Source organism: Tursiops truncatus, chromosome 2 (genome assembly GCF_011762595.2).
Source record: "Tursiops truncatus isolate mTurTru1 chromosome 2, mTurTru1.mat.Y, whole genome shotgun sequence".
In the NCBI taxonomy this organism is placed as follows: Eukaryota; Metazoa; Chordata; class Mammalia; order Artiodactyla; family Delphinidae; genus Tursiops; species Tursiops truncatus.
This window is the reverse complement of record NC_047035.1, coordinates 171,022,915-171,039,585: the sequence shown is the minus strand read 5'-3', so window position 1 is coordinate 171,039,585 and position 16,671 is coordinate 171,022,915. Positions and strand designations below refer to the sequence as shown.

Sequence of the window (16,671 nt, the reverse complement as noted above, 5' to 3'; positions counted from 1 at the left end):
GGCCTGGCCAGCACCGGCTACGGTTAAGTTAGCCATTGCTGGCCAGAGCTGCTCTCGTCTGACCTTCAGGGAACTGCCTGGGATAACTCAGCCAGAGGCCACCACAGGCCAGGAATCTCCGGGCACTTCAGACATTTGTGAAGAACGCCCCAGGGGGTGCATGGGGCCAATGACAGTTTGGGGCTAGGAGATGCCCAGGTTCTGGGTTCTACTTGTCCTAATTTCCTATTAAATTTCAACTCCATTTAATTAATAGGAATTTGTTAAAAATCCACCCCACACTCCCCTAGGGAGTAGTAACATGGTTAATTTTATTAAGAGAAAGGAGAACTAACATCTATATAACATTCGCTCTCTGCCAGGCATCACTCGTGGAAATGGGATACTCAGAGCCGCCACCTCCATGTTACAGTCGAGGAAAATGAGGTGCAGAAAAGCTTGTAAAACTTGAGTGACAGAATGTGATTTTAACCTCAGCAACCGCGGAAGAGAGTGCCTCCCTTCCTGCCAGAGGGATTAAGTGTGAACTTAGTAATATGACAGCCCAACTATCTTCATAGATCTAGTGACATTATTAAAAAAGACTGTCACTGTTATATGACCTAGAAAAAAGGCTGATGCAATTCTTGTTATTTTAGTAAAAACTTAGAGATTAGACAGAGTCAAAAATACCATTAATGGAAGAAAACGTTTAATTTATTGAGACCTCAAGTCACTCTATGGCTATCAATTTAATGGGGAAGTTATTGGAAGAAAAATGATATAATTTTTGGATATTTAATGAGAAATTTGCTTTTCAAATTTTTTTTTTTAATTTCTGTTTTTTTTGGCCATGCCACTTGGTCAGCAGGATATTCCCCAACCAGGGATTGAACCCCGGCCACAACAGTGAAAGCCTGGAATCCTAACCACTAGGCCGCCAGGGAACTCCCTGCTTTTCACATTTTAACTTGGTAACTTTATATGTTTCTTCATAAGTAGTTTATTGGAGACAAAGGCATTTTTTAAATGAATGATTTATGTAATAATTTACGTGAATTTACCCACTGTTGTCGTAGTCTGGAGTGCTGATACAGAGCAGGACCCTATGAGGCTCCTGGGCATGAAGGCCTTCCTGTGGCCCCCATTTCTTGATCACAGGAAATAGGCTTCATTTAGCCTCCAAGACCTTCCCTGAGCTCCAACGGGCAGGTTGAAACAGTTGCTAATTAGGGAAGGGAGGAAGAGTCAAAAGAAACAATAGTGCAGCCTTGGGGCGGGGTCCTGGTCTCCCCCTACCACCCCCCCCCCCCCCCCCAGGGATGCACATCACATTATCTCTGGGCTGTTCGGGAGATACTGAAACCCCTTCCAGGTGGGAGAAGTTAACTGTGTGCTGCCCACAGGCACGGAGGCCCCAGACCGGTTGGAACCAGAAGGTTGATGACGCTGACTCCCACTTACTTCCCCACCAACCAATCAGAAGAATGCCCACGAGCTGACCACACCCTCTTTGAACCATTACTATAAAACTCCTCGATATCCACTCCAGGTTGGACACACAGTTTTGAGGGCAGCAGCCCAGTGCAGCCCCCTCTGCCTGGCACAGTATTAAAGCTATTCTTTCTACTTCACCCGAAACTCTGTCTCCGAGAATTAATTCGGTGTCAGGGTACAGACGCAGGATTCGGCTTTAGTGCCTCATGGGGACCAGGCATTTTCCGTGCTCTGTCTTTGCTTGGCCCCCTCTGGGCTCAAAGGCAGGGATAGTACATATTCTGCCAGAGGGAGGTATTGAAGCACATGCTGTGTGTAAGCATGGTGCACTTGGCCGTGACACTGCAGAGGGGATCTTAGCTCTGATAAATACTGACTTTTCCTTGCAGGAATGGCTACATAATTTGCAGGGCCCCTGGTTCAAAAATTATTAACCATTTCAAGCTGGTGATAGCAGAACAATAAACTAGCCGTGGGGCCCAGCTAAGGCTGGAGCTTTGCGTCACTGCACACAGTTTGCATATCCAGGAAGCTGGTCCTGTTTCCAGGTTATAAAAATCTGGAACTTAGGGACACATTTCATTAAGAATGTATGGCTAAAAGTGAAGAGAATGAAAGATTATAAGGGAGTGAAAACAAATTTCTGGAAAACCAGAAGTGACTGTAAGCATGGGAAGGCAGCCTTGTGATTATAAAACTGGGTTCTAACCTCTGTAGAAACTTAACAAACAGCCGAGGGAAACTTAATGCTGACCTAGGAGGGAAACAAATACACATCAACAACAGAGGAAGAAAGAAACCACACCAGCTATCTAGAAAAATCAGCTCAGACTTCATGCTTAAATACAAAAGGACAACCAGACATCACCAGACAGAGGGAGAGTTACAGCAGCCTGAATGGGAAAGAACGAGATAAACTAACAAGAAAGGGACATGAGAAAACAACTTAGTAAACACGAGAGGTTTGAAAATTGATATCCTCAGAGATATTTGAGAAGCGTGTGCATTCATGAAGCAAAAGCAGGGCGCTATTAAACAAGAAGGAGCTCTTAAGTATATTTCATTAATAGCCAAAATAGTTTTTTAAAATTTAATAGAGCTTTGGAAGATAAAATAGAGAAAATCTCCCAGAACATGAAGTTAAAAAACAAACAAACAAAAAAAAAGGAAAGGAAATATATGAGGGGACAAAAATGCCCAGCTATTGAAAACCAGCCCAGGAGGCTGCCATCCAATAAGATTTCCAGAAAGGGTGATAAATCAGAGAAAATGGCAGGAAAGAAATTTCAAAGGATAAACAGAAGACAATTTCCCGAGAGGAAGAGAGAAAAGAATCGTCCTCTGAAAAGGACCCAATGAGCCCTAAACAGATTAAGTGAGAAAAGACACCCCATCGGAGATATTATGGTGACATTTCAGAACATGACGAATGATAAAAAGATCACAAATGCTTCCCAAGGGAAAACAATAATTCCCTGCAAAGATGAGGAGACCAATATGTTTCTGGGCATCAATACTGAAAGCAGAAGTCAGTGGAATTATGCCATCGAGATTTGGGAGAAACTTCTTTTGAACCTAGAATTCCATGTCAGGCAGATTACCAAAGGTGCGGGCAGAATAAGGACATTTAAAAACATGCAACTACTCAAAATTTGTGCCTCCTATACATCCTTCTAGAGCAAGTTACTTGAGGGTAGTTACTCCAGCAAGATGCCTGCAAGAAGCGCCTGTCTCAACCCAGGGACCAAATGAAAAGGAATTATAGATAACTTCTCAGCTGGAAGGACAGAACGAATCAGTCTAAGAGCAGTAAATGAGAAGGTTCCTAAAGTCTTCAAGAAGTCATTGGATTTCAAGCAGTAGCGAGTAATGAAAAGCTTAAAGATTACAAGAAGGAAAGGAAAACAGAAATTCTAGTAAAAAGAACAATGAAAACTGTATAAGAAAATCATCATTCAATAGAAAGCTAACTAAGCTATGTCACATCATAAGAACAGAGAAGTCACGTATTTATGTGGTATATTCCCCCTCCTGTGAGCCAGGGGTCCGTGACTGCGACCTGGGCGTCGGGGACACACAGACCACCAAGGAGTTCTTGCTTTGAGAAGCTCACAATATAGCGGGAGGTACAACCTGTGGGGAAGGGACTCAGGGCAGCAACTTCCAGTAAGTGGAACCGCAATTAAAGAAGCAGCACACTGAGAGAAAATTTACTTGTAGTTTCCCCGGGACCCATCCTGGTGTACCACCAGCCCTTCGCAGGCGCTGCCCAAACTTCCCGGCTTCCGCCCACACCACTATGGCTTCCACCTACAAACTGAGCCTGCGCCGAACTAGTGCGCACGCCGACTCCAGTCCAATCGGAATCTCCAACGGGAGGGAGCTAACCTCGGGTGGGGCGGAGTCCCGAGGCCGAACAGCAAACGTGATTGGTTGGCCCCGGGGCACGCATTCTTTTGTGGGCGAGGTCTCGCGCTAAGCCACGTCTAGTAAGCTGTTCTCCTAATTAGGGAACGGTCTGGCGCGGGCGGGGCGAGGAGCTGAGAGTGGCCCGGTGTGCGCCTGCGCGGAGTGCCGGGACAGGGCGTGTTCCTCGTTCGGGTGCTCGTTTTGCACAGACCGAGTGGAGTGCATCTCTCGCCGCCGGAGTGAGCCCTGCAGAAGCCTGTTGTTCCCACGCGCAGCCTGTTAGGTGCAGCCCTCCGCAGTGAGTATGTGTGTGGCGTTGACCTTGTGTTTGCTTCTGTCTCCGCGGCGGGAACGGTGCTGGACCCTTCCCACTCCCTGTCCCGCCCTCCCCATCCCCCTCCCTGCCCCCGGACCCTGCTTGCGGGTGCCCACTTTCCAAGGCCAGGCGAAAACTGGAGAGTGCCAGCCGGGGGTTTCCTCATTCCTCTCTCTGCAACCTCCTGGCCGTCGCCCACGTGCTGTGTTGTTGTCGTTTGGTACAGGTCATGTCCAAGTCTCTGAAAAAGTTGGTGGAGGAGAGCCGGGAGAAGAACCAGCCGGAAGTGGACATGAGTGACCGGGGCATCTCCAACATGCTGGACGTCAACGGCTTGTGTAAGTTCTGCGGAGGGCCTTCTCCTCGGAGGAGCTGGACGGGTTTATGAGTTTAAGAAGTAGTTGCTGGTGGCGGTGCGAGACGTTGTAGTGGTTTACATCCCACCCGCTGCTTGGCTGGTTGTAAACAGCAGTTGTCGAGGGCTCAGCTCGGAAAGCTTGCAGTCAGAGTTTGTTCTGTCCCAGCTGGAAAACGGACACGAGAGCCAGGTTAAGAATCCCCGGACCGTGGTTGTTGGACCTCATCAGTTCTCCAGGCTGATTGATGGCCTTCGGGTGGACTTACCACACAGTTTACTAAAGAGCCACTTGGTGTTTGTTTTATTTTTTTAATTTATTTTTATTTTTTTTCACTTGGTGTTTTAATGGAAAATTAGTTCTGAATCATTTTCCCTTTCTCTTAATATAGTCTCCTATGCAGCCTTGAACAAATGCCCCACGGAAATTACCTGATTAAGTGTTTTTGCACCTGGAGCAAGTTAAATGTTTCTTGACTCATTACCCTTTTCTCATTACTCATTACCATCAACCCTTTTTCTGGGTTTATTGTCCTCACTTAGTTGGGCTTTTGTTACTTCCCACCTGTGCTCTTGTAATGTCTTACTAACTTTGCCTCTTGCCTCCAGTTTTACTGCCCCTGTTGCTTTCCTGTAATGTGCATCTTACTGCAACTCTCTCCTTTAAACTGGGGATTGCAAATTCAGCTGTCTTCAGGGGCCAGGTGAGGATGGTCATGAATTCCGTAATAGGTATCTCATCTGAATGATGAGATACACCTGCTGCTTAGATCCAAACAGTTGTCACCACTTGGGAACGTTGGCCCAGTGTTGCCAGATTTTTTTTTCTCTATGAAGCCAAGAATCCAGGTTTTTATATAAAATTTTCTTATTTTTAGATATTGACAGTTAATTCCAACACATTAGAGGTGAAATCAAGCTCTTGATCAGGTTGATTGTGGCTGAAGTTTGGACCTTCTGGTTGTCCATTACCAATGGTAATGCTCCGTGTTCCTTGCGGTGACCTGCTCCTTTCTGAATCTGACTGCAGCCTACCTTAGCGCCTGTTCCTTCCATGCATCTGGCATCCCAACCATAATGAACTGATGGTCCTTTCTGAGCCAGGGCATTCCTTCTCGTCTTTGTGCCTTTAGAAGTATCGTTTCCACCCGCTTCACCCCAGATCCTTTTACTTACCTGTCAAGAGTCAGCTCAGACGCCACAGCCTGTGTGAAGCCTTCTCAGTGAAGTTTGGACACACTTTGCTTCATGACCCTTTTTTTTTTTTGGTCGCACTGTGTGGGGCCTGCGGCATCTTAGTTCCCCGACCAGGGATCGAACCCGTGTCCCCTGCAATGGAAGCTCGGAGTCTTAACCACTGGACCGCCAGGGAAGTCCCGCTTCATGACACTTGTTACACAGGATTGTGATGTGTTCTTAATCCAGATGTCTTTCTTCCCCACTGGGAGGCCGAGGGGGAACGAAAGCAGTGCAGTATTCCTGTGTGCCTTGTTTATTCTAGTGCCTGGAACACAGTAGGTGCTCCGAAATGTTTGACGGATGAAGGAAAGAATGATGGATTAGGCCTGCGAGCTGATGAGATCCAGACCAGGATGTGACACTGGAGAAGAAGGAGGGATGTCCAGGAGACCCTAAAAGATGACGGATTGCTTGTTAGGCCTGGAGAGAGCAACGTTAGCGTGAATCCGTGGTTTGCGCCTGGGACAGAGATTGGTGTTGGTGCCATTGATGCATCTCTGCAAAAGGCAGGGGGATGAAAAGCTGTAGGTGATTTGCATTTGGTAATCCTTAGGAAGACACCTGCCCTTAAGTTTAGCTTTTGTACGAATTAGCATTTCAGTCCCCTGGTCTGTGCTGGCCTCTCTCAGTAGTAGTGGCTTCGTGGTGGCAGCAGGTGTCTCAGGTGAGGGACTGGCAGTTGCAGATCTGGATGTGTCCCTGTACCGCCCCTGCCCTGCTGGGATCGTGACGGTCCCTGGGGGCACAGCTGCGTCAGAGGAATGGGATGGGGGGAAGAGGATGGAAGCAGGAGGCCTGGCTCGGCTGTGCCCTTGGTCCCACGGGTTTCTGCCCCTCAGGGCTCTTTCTCATGGGCTTGAAAAAAGGTTGCTTTCACTAGAGGAACTTTGTACTCCTCAGCTTTGAAGAGGATTCTCTATGTAATATTTATAAGTAGGGAGAGTGGTGTAGCTATTTCAGTTCAGTTGCTTTATCTCTTTGAAGCCTTGGCTTTTATTGAAGAAGAAAAGATAGCCACTTGCTTCCTGAAAAAGCTCTTTCTGGTGTAATATTAGGTGCTGGAAAAGCAAGGTCATTCTTAATGTTTTCCCAAAGAAGTCGCTTCAGGAAGAGCAAGAGTGCTTGTTGGGGAGTTTGGTGGAAGTGAATTTGGAAATCCCACCTCCGCAGGCCTCTGGAGTGTGGTAGACCCAGGGAAGGAGTAAAACTCCCCGACTTCTGGACTCTGAGGGTCCCAGGATGCCTTCAGAATCCCATCCTCCACTGGGGCTCATGTATCAGTAGTGTACATAACGTTATGTGTTTTAATATATATTAAAGTATTTGGCATGCTCACCTTAGCTGTAGTATAAGGATTCCCGTAGTCTTTTACTTATAAACTTTTAACTGTAATCCTCAGGTTTTATTTATTTGTTTTTGTTTTTTTTTGGCTGTGTGGCTTGTGGGATCTCAGTTCCCCAACCAGGAATGGAACCCGGGCCTCGGCAGTGAAAGCACTGAGTCCTAAGCCCTGGACCGCCAGGGAATTCCCTGAGGTTTTATGTACTAGTATCAAGATGGAACCCAGGGAACAGCTTATCCGCATGGACAGAGAATGGTATTGTATCAAGCCTTCCCTTCATGATCGTTACTTTGTTTAGTTTCTCCAACGATGAGAAAGAATTAAGCTTTGAAGCTAAGAGTGGTAGTTGTGTGCCTATTCTAAGCATAGGAAACAGGCTCCACTTCTGCTTGGGAGAGTTGCGTCTTATAAACGTAGCCCTTTCATTCCTCTGAGACAGTAAGTTGCCTTTAAAAAATGCTTTCAGGAGTTGAGGTACCAAAAGGTTTCTGACGGGGAAAACTTCATAGGCTGGAGCCAGACATCCAGCAGTCTCAAAGTTTTCTGTCAGTCCAGCCAGGTTCTGGAGATGCTCAGATCCAACCCTGAGAGGCAGACGTAGTCCAGCGCTTACAAGTGGGACCTGGAGTTGAGTAGACCGGGTTTAGATTGTCCAGGTTTACTTAGCGCTGTGTTACTTTAGAGAAGCTACGAAACCGTTCTGGGCCTCAAGTGCCTCATCGTTAGATGGAAACCTAAGTACCCGCTTGGGGGCATGGGTGTACCGCCGAGTGCACTGCTTCCTGTCGAGGGCTTAGCACCGAGCCAGTACTCAGCGCACAGTGACTGTTAACTGCTCATGTGAATGTCCAGAGAGTGCGTAAGCCTCATACGGAACCAGTCCCAATGCAGTCGATGGCCTCAACGGGGAATAGCCTGCTTAGTTGAACTGGGAAAGGCATCTGTGTGTGTTATGTGTTGACGTTTTCTGTGTGGCTTAACAGAACCTGGTGTGTTTGGCCCTTTTGCCTAGGGTTCCCATAGATTTCGATTGCTGTTTCTTTAAAATGATCGCTCATTTTATTTCTTTTCCTTCATTTTTTTTTTTTCCTGCACAGCATGTAATCTGCTGAAAGCTTCTGGGAGGAATGGTACCAATTTTGTACTTTTTATTAAAGAGACTTCCCAGCAGAAACTCTCTCTCATGCAGCAGCTCTTCACCCAGATGATAAAGTTGCTCTTGAAGGGTCCTGTCATCAGCTTCCTGGGAGCAGAGACTCCCATCAGCAGCCAGAGAGACTTTTTTTCATTTCTTTTATTTAAGTTTCTCTGACTTCTTAATCTCTTCAATTTACTGCGCTCTGGGTGTCAAACCTTTATCGTTTTTTTGTTGTTGTTGTTCTTCAGGTTAGACTAAAGTATCTCTCAGATAAATTTTATTTTATTATTTTAATTTTTATTTTATACTGGAGTATAGTTGATTAACCATGATGTGTTCATTACAGATGTACCACAAAGTGATTCAGTTATACCCATACAAGTATCCATTCTTTTACAAATTCTTTTCCCATTGAGGTTATTACAGAATATTTTAAAAGAGAAAAATCAGCTGCCTCTGAGGTAGTTGTCTTTCTGAAGGACCCTGCAAAAGAATCAACAGACGTAATCCCGGGTTGGTTATCTGGAGGGGCTGTTAACCCAGGAAGTGGTGATGCCTGCTGGTAATTTTCATCATGATAGGACTTCTTTGGGGGAATGATACAAGAGACGAGAAGACCATGTCCCTTTCACTGTGATCTTTATTAAGACCTTTTCTTTTTTTGCTCTCCTGACTTGTGTGTTTAAGCCCACCTTTGTGTTTTTAAACATCTTGGCCTGGGCAGTCCTTACCCTTTCTCTCTCCAGCCACCCTCCTCTCAGCCTTGTGAATTAATGCTTGTTGAGGGAGGAGATGACTTTCTGTCCATGTGACTCCATTCACATGTGTCACCTCCTCCGGGAAGCTCCCCAGGACTAAATTTTAACCTACCATCCCCTCCAGCCTGGCTTAAACGCCTTTTCTGGGATCTGCGTGTGCACCTCTGTTATTTTTGTACTTGGTGTTTGGGAAAAATTTATTAAAGAAGGTTGCTGTCCTTCTCAGTTAAGAATTCAGGTGCACTGGGGTAGAAAGCGTAGCACAGGAGAGAGAGGGGGCACACCCTCTGGCTTCATTGTAACTTCATCACCTCTTTGAAGGTCCTGTCTCCAAACACAGTGTCACTCTGAGGGCTTCAACACAGGACTTGAGGGGGCCACAGATCAGCCCATCGCGTCTGCATCAGAGATTCTGAATGGTACACATGTGCGTGCTTACATGGTGTTAAGTGCTTCTCGCGTCAGCCTTTGGTGCAGATAATAATCATCAGTGTTTTACAGATGAGCAAACAGAAGGTTGAGAAAGCCCCAGCATCACACGTTAGACACACCGACAGCTTTGTTCTCTAACCCTGTGCAGTGTGGTTTCCCACCCTTGGCTCAGGCCTTAAGGAGTGATGCTTTCCAGGGCTAAGCGGGGCTGGCGGGCCTCACCTCATGCCAGTCAGTTTCAGAATTCTTTAAAAACACTGTGCTGGGGGCTTCCCTGGCGGTCCAGTGGTTAAGGCTCCACGCTTCCACTGCAGGGGGCGTGGGATCGATCCCTGGTCAGGGAGCTAAGATCCCGCATGCCGTGCAGTGTGGCCAAAAAAAAAGATGTGGTATTGGTATAAAAACAGACATATAGACCAGTGGAATAGAATAGAGAGTCCAGAAATAAATCGTGGCATTAAAAAAACCCAAAAAAAACAACACTGTGCTAGGCTAAGAAAAGGCATCATTCTTCCAGTCTGCCAGCTTGGAAGCTTGGGTTTATCACATTGTTGCAGGGCTTTAACTGTCAAAGAAAACAGTAGAGGCAACTTGGTCTCTATCTGGTCAGAGTTAACTCTGAACCCTCCCCGTTTCCTTAGGCTTTTCTGAAAAACTATTAATTTTAACTGGGTTTAACGGCAGATGTGAGATTTTTTATACTGTACATTAATTCATTTTTTTCTATCTTCAAACTTAGAACATTAGCTTAAAACCTTCTATGAAGTATGGTGCCGGAGAAGGTTCTCTTGGGGCAGTATTGGTTCATGTATCACAACAGAATAAACCTGAGTTGAATGAAATGGTAACTGTGGTTGTAGTTTACCGGTACGTCATAAAGAGCCTTTGCATTTAATGCGTTTCTCTGTGTACCTGTTAACGATTCCTCCGGACTCAGAATAGTTCTTAAGGGTAAAGTGGGCCCAATGAAAGGCACACCTCAGACCAGGTAGTGAACTGGAGGGGGTCTTGGCCTCTTGGTTTCTCAGAGCACAGCACAGAGCAGAGATTGGTGACATGGTGTACACCTGCAGTGTACAAGTGGCTGTTCTGCAGATGTTTACATACACAGTTGGTTTTTCAGAGCTGTAAGTATTTCAATCTTCAGGCCTTGTGAAAGATGCCTGTTTAACCTGTTGGTACTCTACAAATTGTGTACTCTTCATTAGAAGAGGATAAAAATAATAGATAATTTTAAACTCTCTATATGGAGCGCATTAATGCACACGCACACGTGTGGCGGGCACTGTACGTGGCCCTTCATGTGGATTATTTCCTTTAAACCTCAGTTTCATTAGGATTGTTACCATCATCGTCGTCATCCTTGTCACCCAGTTTATAGCACAGAGACGTTGAGAACTTAAGTACCTTTTGCTCTAGGTCACACACTAGTAAGTAGCAGAGTCAGGATTTGCACCCAGGCACTCAGACTCCAGAAGCTATGTTGTTAGCCACCCCCCCCCCCCCGCCCCACCGTACACGGGCCTCTCACCATTGTGGCCTCTCCCGTTGCGGAGCACAGGCTCCGGACGCGCAGGCTTAGCGGCCATGGCTCACGGGCCCAGCCGCTGCGCGGCACGTGGGATCTTCCCAGACCGGGACACGAACCCGCATCCCCTGCATCGCCAGGCGGACTCCCAACCACTGCGCCACCAGGCGAGCCCCTGCTCATGCTTTCTTGCCTTACTCATGTCACTAACGTTTTTGACAGTCAGCTGCACGTACGAAGGTACAGCCGCTAACTCAGCAAGCTTCCACTGAGGGCCTCCTGGTGGTCTGGTCCCGAAAGCCGCGTCCCTGCCCTGTATGGGCTGCTGAGTCTGTATCCGTTGAGGAATGCGTTCAGGGATGCCGACCCTCCTCTGCTCTTGCCCATGGGGCCGAGGAAACAGGAACCTTCTTCTTCCCCAAACACTTCACACACTCTTAAAAAAATCCATTTCAAGAAGCCTTTACTGAAGGCTATCCTATAGATAAGCGCACGTATAACTGTACAGTGTGACAGATTTTCAAAGCAAGAAACAGAACACAGTGGGCATGTCCCAGGCACTAGCCCCTCAGGACAGGGTCCTGACTGACAGCATAGATTCCCTTTGCCTGTTGATGTGCATCGTTCAAAGGAAAGAGGGTTTACAGTGCACACTCTTTACTCTCTGGTTCTTAACGCTCAGCATCTTGTTCACGAGCTTCATTCGTGTCGTGACACTGGTGACAGATCCAGGGTGTGACTGCCAAGTTCAGGCGTCCGTTCTGCTGTGGATGGATGTTCGTGTCGCTCCCAGGCTAGGGCTGCCACCCATAGTGCTGCTGTGACCACGTGAACACACATACTCCTTTCTGTTGGTTACAGACTAGGGGTGGAATTATTGAGTCATGGGGTGTGCTCTTGTGTACGCTTTAAAACGGAAGCGGGAATCACCGAAATGGGGAAGACATTTGACACTTAGATGTCAGGCAAAGGCTTAACGTTCCTGATGCAGAATGAGCTCTCGCAGAGGTGCTGGTCAGGCCTCCCGAGGTGCTCACTCAGTGCATTGCCCTCTTCCGAGAGAAATCACTCACACCTCAAGCTTTTCTCTGAGAATTAGCTTGCTCACAGGTTGGTATCATCTATACCAGCTGCTGGCAAACTTGTCTGGTTTTTAGACCCACCTAGGGAATGTTTAAACATTGCAGTGCTCAGGCTGCCCCCCAGACCAGTTCAGGGGGAAACTCTGAATGTGGAGACAGGTGTCAGAAATTTTGCTCTTTAAAATAATATGTTTTCGGACTTCCCTGGTGGCGCAGTGGTTGAGAGTCTGCCTGCCGATGCAGGGGACGCGGTTCGAGTCCCGGTCCGGGAAGATCCCACATGCCACGGAGTGGCTGGGCCCGTGGGCCATGGCCGCTGAGCCTGCGCATCCGGAGCCTGTGCCGCGCAACGGGAGAGGCCGCAACAGTGAGAGGCCCGCGTACCGAAAAAAAAAAAAAAGTTTTCATCCATGCACACCACAGCCTTGCAGCCATGGTCCTTGTTCAAGTGCAAACTGTTCATTTTTGGCCTGTGGAACTCTTGTTGGCTCTCACATCCAGTGGACGTGAGCAAAGTGTAACAAGCTGTGCCCGGTGTGTCTGTGAATTCCTGTCCCGGACCTGGAATCAGCTGTCCTCATAGAAACCCTGTTTTTGTTTGTCTGTCTTAGTGGGCAATATTTTGGGACCACAATCTGGGCTCCAGGGGTGCTCATTATTCCTGGGTCGTTCATGGTCTTTAGGCATTTTTAGCAGACACAGCTAAAAAAAAAAAACCGTATACACACACACACACACACACACACGTGTCGCAATATATGTATCTGTAGATGTATACAGATACATATATACACATATATGAGGATTAAAATATCTAACGAGCTCATACTGGAAGGTCCAATTTAAATATGGGACTGTAAGGCTCTTCCTTAACTTCCTTCACACTAGTCTCTGCTTTTCGTCCACTCTGAGGATCCTGATTGTCAGGGATACACGTGATGTTAGACTATCTCACAGTTACTTATTTGGTACATTACACACAAATAGCAATGCTACTGTTACCAGCGCCGGTATTGCTGAAAAGAGTCGTTTTGTGCGTATTCTATCCCCATTCTCCTCCTTTTTTTGTTTGTTTTATTATACTTCACTGTTTTTTACAGCAGTTTCCCCTATTAACATCTGGCATTCATTCGAGTGATACTTTGGTTGCAGTTGATGGAGCAGCATCGATACATTATTATTCACTAAAATCCACAGTTTGCATTGTTGTCCGCTGGTTGTGCTGTAACACACTATGGCTTTTAACAGATGCATAATATCCTACAGAGTAGTTTCACTGTCCTCAATACCCTGTGTGTTCTACTTATTTTTCCCTCTCTTCCTCATCACCTCCTGTTGAACCCCAGGCAACCACTGAAATTTTATGTGTCTATAGTTTTGCCTTTCCCAGAATGTGATATAGTTGAAATCGTATAGTACGTAATCTTTACAGAAAGCCGCCTTTGACTTAGCAATATGAGTTTAAGTTTCTTCTGTGTCTTGTCTTGGCTCCGTAGCTCGTATTTTTTTGTTATTGGTTAAAATTCCATTGTCTGAACGCACCACAGTTTTTTTGTCCTTTCACATATTGAAGGACATCGTTGGTTGCTGTCACATTTTGTCAGTTTGCCGCTATAAACATCCATGTGCAGATTTTTGTGTGAACGTAGTTTTTTGACTCTTTTGGGTAAATGCAAAGGAACAGAATTGCTGGATCGTGTGGTAAGAGTGTTTTTGGTGTAATAAGAAACCACTGTCTTCCAAAGAGGCTGCACCATCTCGTACGTCCCCCGGCAACGAATGAGAGTTCCTGTGGCTCCACCCCTTGTCAACGTTTGGTGCTGTCAGTATTCTGGATTTTGCCCATTCCAATAGGTGTGTTTTCAATGGGCAGTTCCTTAATGGCGTGTCATGTGGAAAATCTTTTCATAGGCTTGTTTGCCCTCTGTATATGTGCTTTGATGAGGTGTCTGTTAAGTTCTTTGGCCCACTTTTTAATTGGGATGTTTGTTTTCTTATTGTTGGATTTAAAAAGTTCTTTGTGTATTTTGGAAAGAAGTCCTATATCAGATGTGTGTTTTGCAAAAATGTTGTCTTAGTCTGTAGCTCTTGTTTCTCTTTTATTAACATTGTCTTTCATAGAGGAGAAGTTTTTCATTTTAATGAAGTCCCAGCCAGTTAACACCTTTTTTTTTTTTGATAGCGCTTTTGGTGTTGTATCTAAGAAGTCATTACCAGATCAAGGGCTGCCTAGGTTTTCTCCTGTGTTGTGTTCTAGGACTTTACGCTTTTGCATTTTACACTATGAACCACTTTGAGTCAATATTTGTCAAAGGTGTAAGTTCTGTGTCTAGATTCTTTTTTTTTTTCTTACGTAGATGTCAAATTCCAGCACCGTTTGTTGAGAAGATGATCCTTTTTCCGTTGAATTGCCTTTGCTCCTTTGTCAGAGACCAGTTGACTCTGTTTGTGTGGGTCTGTTTCTGCGCACTCTTCTGTGCCAGTGATGTCTTTGTGTTTTTCAATTAGTGGCTGTGGATTTATATAGTAAGTTTTGAGTTGGGACGTGTCAATTTTCTGAGTTTGTTTTTCTTTTTCAATATTTTATTGCTATTTTGGGTCTTCCCATATAAATTCTAGAATCGGTTTGTCGCCATTCACAAAATAAACTTGCTGTGGTTTTCATTGGGATTGCACTGAATCTCTAGATCAAGTTACAAAGAACGGGGTAGCCAGGGGCGGGACTGAATGTTCCAGCCCCGGCAACCAGCCCCCATCCTTTAGAAACTTCTGAAAGTCACCTAATTAACATAACAAAGACACCTTTGTTTAGATTCATTGTGGTAAAGCCTCCTGTTTGGGTGTTGTTTAATATCTCTAGAGTTGATATAAGGAGAGAGTATTGTGTCCTGACTCAAAGCACCGACTTTGGAGCCATGGTCCTTATTAATTATCCCACTTTGCCCTTTATTTGTAACATGCCCTTAGATCACTTCCTGTCTTTGTACGTCAATTTCCTCATTGATAAAATGGGAAAAATCTGCCACCCCTCAAATAAAAGATGAGTCTGTGTAGTACCTGATGCAGAGTAGGTACCTCAGAATGATCCTCAGGGCCAGTCGTTAGGACATTTAGCATTTGTTACGCTGAGGCACAGGCTGTTCTCTGGTGGGGCAGCGGGTTTGGGGCTGAAGAGTCTAATGGGCCTTTGGGCGGGAGTGGAGGCGTGGATGCCATCAGGGGCACATCTGTTTGCTGGACCTGTGTGTGTGGCCGGGAGAGAGGCAGGTGGCAGAGGCTGGGGCAGGATTGTGGAAAGAGATGGAGGGGGACCCCGTGGATGATCAGAAAACAGGTACCGAGATTTGAGCGGGGGGCAGCTGATGACAGATGTCAGTCCAGTAGACTAGGGATCTGGGACTGGACAAGGTGCCCTTGGAGGTCAGGGTAAGGGGTGGCTTGGGGGGAGCAGACGATGGCCGGGGCAAAAGCAATGAAGGGCGGCCTGCAAGGCCACATCGTGTGCTGGGTGTGGGTGCCGGCTGGTGGCCCAGCGGCCCTCAGACACGCGGTGCCTGTCAGAGGACCTACAGGGCTTTGAGCTCGGAGAGCCACCCGGCCCTGTGGAAGAAGGTCAGAGATTCTGGGTCTTCCTGCTTCTGAAGCCACCAGGGAAAAACATGGCTCTTGGGTTGAGGGTAAGAAGCGTGGAGGGAGGTTGATCAGGGGGCAGAGAGAAGCCCACCCTCAGCTCCCACGCAGCGGCCTTCTCTCTTGGCAGGAACACAGGGAAGGTGGGAACAGAGCAGTTGGTCTGAAGTGGAAGGTGTGCAAGTATGACGTTGCCCATCTTCATTTTGGGGGAAAAATGAACCAATGGACTAAGGCTCCTTTTTATCTTATTTGTATTTGCCTAGTAGAAAAATACGGTCAGAACTAATCAGATTCTTGTTGGGAAACAGCTTTTAAAGGGTCCTGTCTACTTACTAGTGCTGAAACCTCAGGCAGGTTACCTAACCTCTCTGGGCCTCATTTTTCTCACCTAAAATTGGGAGGGAGGGTGGGCTTCCCTGGTGGCACAGTGGTTAAGAATCCGCCTGCCAATGCAGGGGACAAGGCTTCAAGCCCTGGTCCGGGAAGATCACACATGCCGCGGAGCAACTAAGCCCGTGTGCCACAACTACTGAGCCTGCGCTCTAGAGCCCGTGAGCCACAACTACTGAAGCCCACGCGCCTAGAGCCCGTGCTCTGCAACAAGAGAAGCCACCGCAATGAGAAGCCCGTGCACCGCAACGAAGAGTAGCCCCCACTTGCCCCAACTAGAGAAAGCCCGCACGCAGCAACAAAGACCCAACACAGCCAAAAATGAATTTAAAAAAAATGCAAAAGAAGAAAACTAAAATTAGGAGGGAGGCAGAGAGTAATAGTGCTGTCTGTTAGCATTATTGTGAGGAATACATGAGGTAATAAAGTTCTTAGAACCGTGGCCACCACATTTTAAGTGTTTGGTAAACATTAGCTGTTGTGGTTACTCTTTTATTTTAACATTTTTTTAACATCTTTATTGGAGTATAATTGATTTACAGTGGTGTGTTAGTTTCTGCTTTGTAACAAAAT

The 16,671-nt window shown here is 46.5% G+C and overlaps 1 protein-coding gene across 8 annotated transcripts in view; it reads left to right on the top strand.

Annotated features, from left to right (window-relative positions):
* The first annotated feature begins 4,029 nt into the window (after positions 1–4,029).
* RSU1 (Ras suppressor protein 1) overlaps positions 4,030–16,671 on the top strand; it is a 363,740-nt gene continuing 351,098 nt past the window's right edge. For 6 of the 8 annotated variants that reach the window (XR_004525414.2, XR_004525413.2, XR_004525412.2 and 3 more), the window contains exons 1-2: positions 4,030–4,183; positions 4,428–4,539. Coding sequence is in view for 5 of the 8 variants with exons in the window: in XM_019933503.3 (XP_019789062.1) it covers positions 4,431–4,539 (109 nt within the window). In the remaining 3 variants the exon portion in view is untranslated. Of the gene's footprint in view, positions 4,188–4,427; positions 4,540–16,671 lie in introns of all 8 variants that reach the window. The other 2 variants (XM_073801696.1, XM_019933501.3) reach the window with 2 other exon arrangements.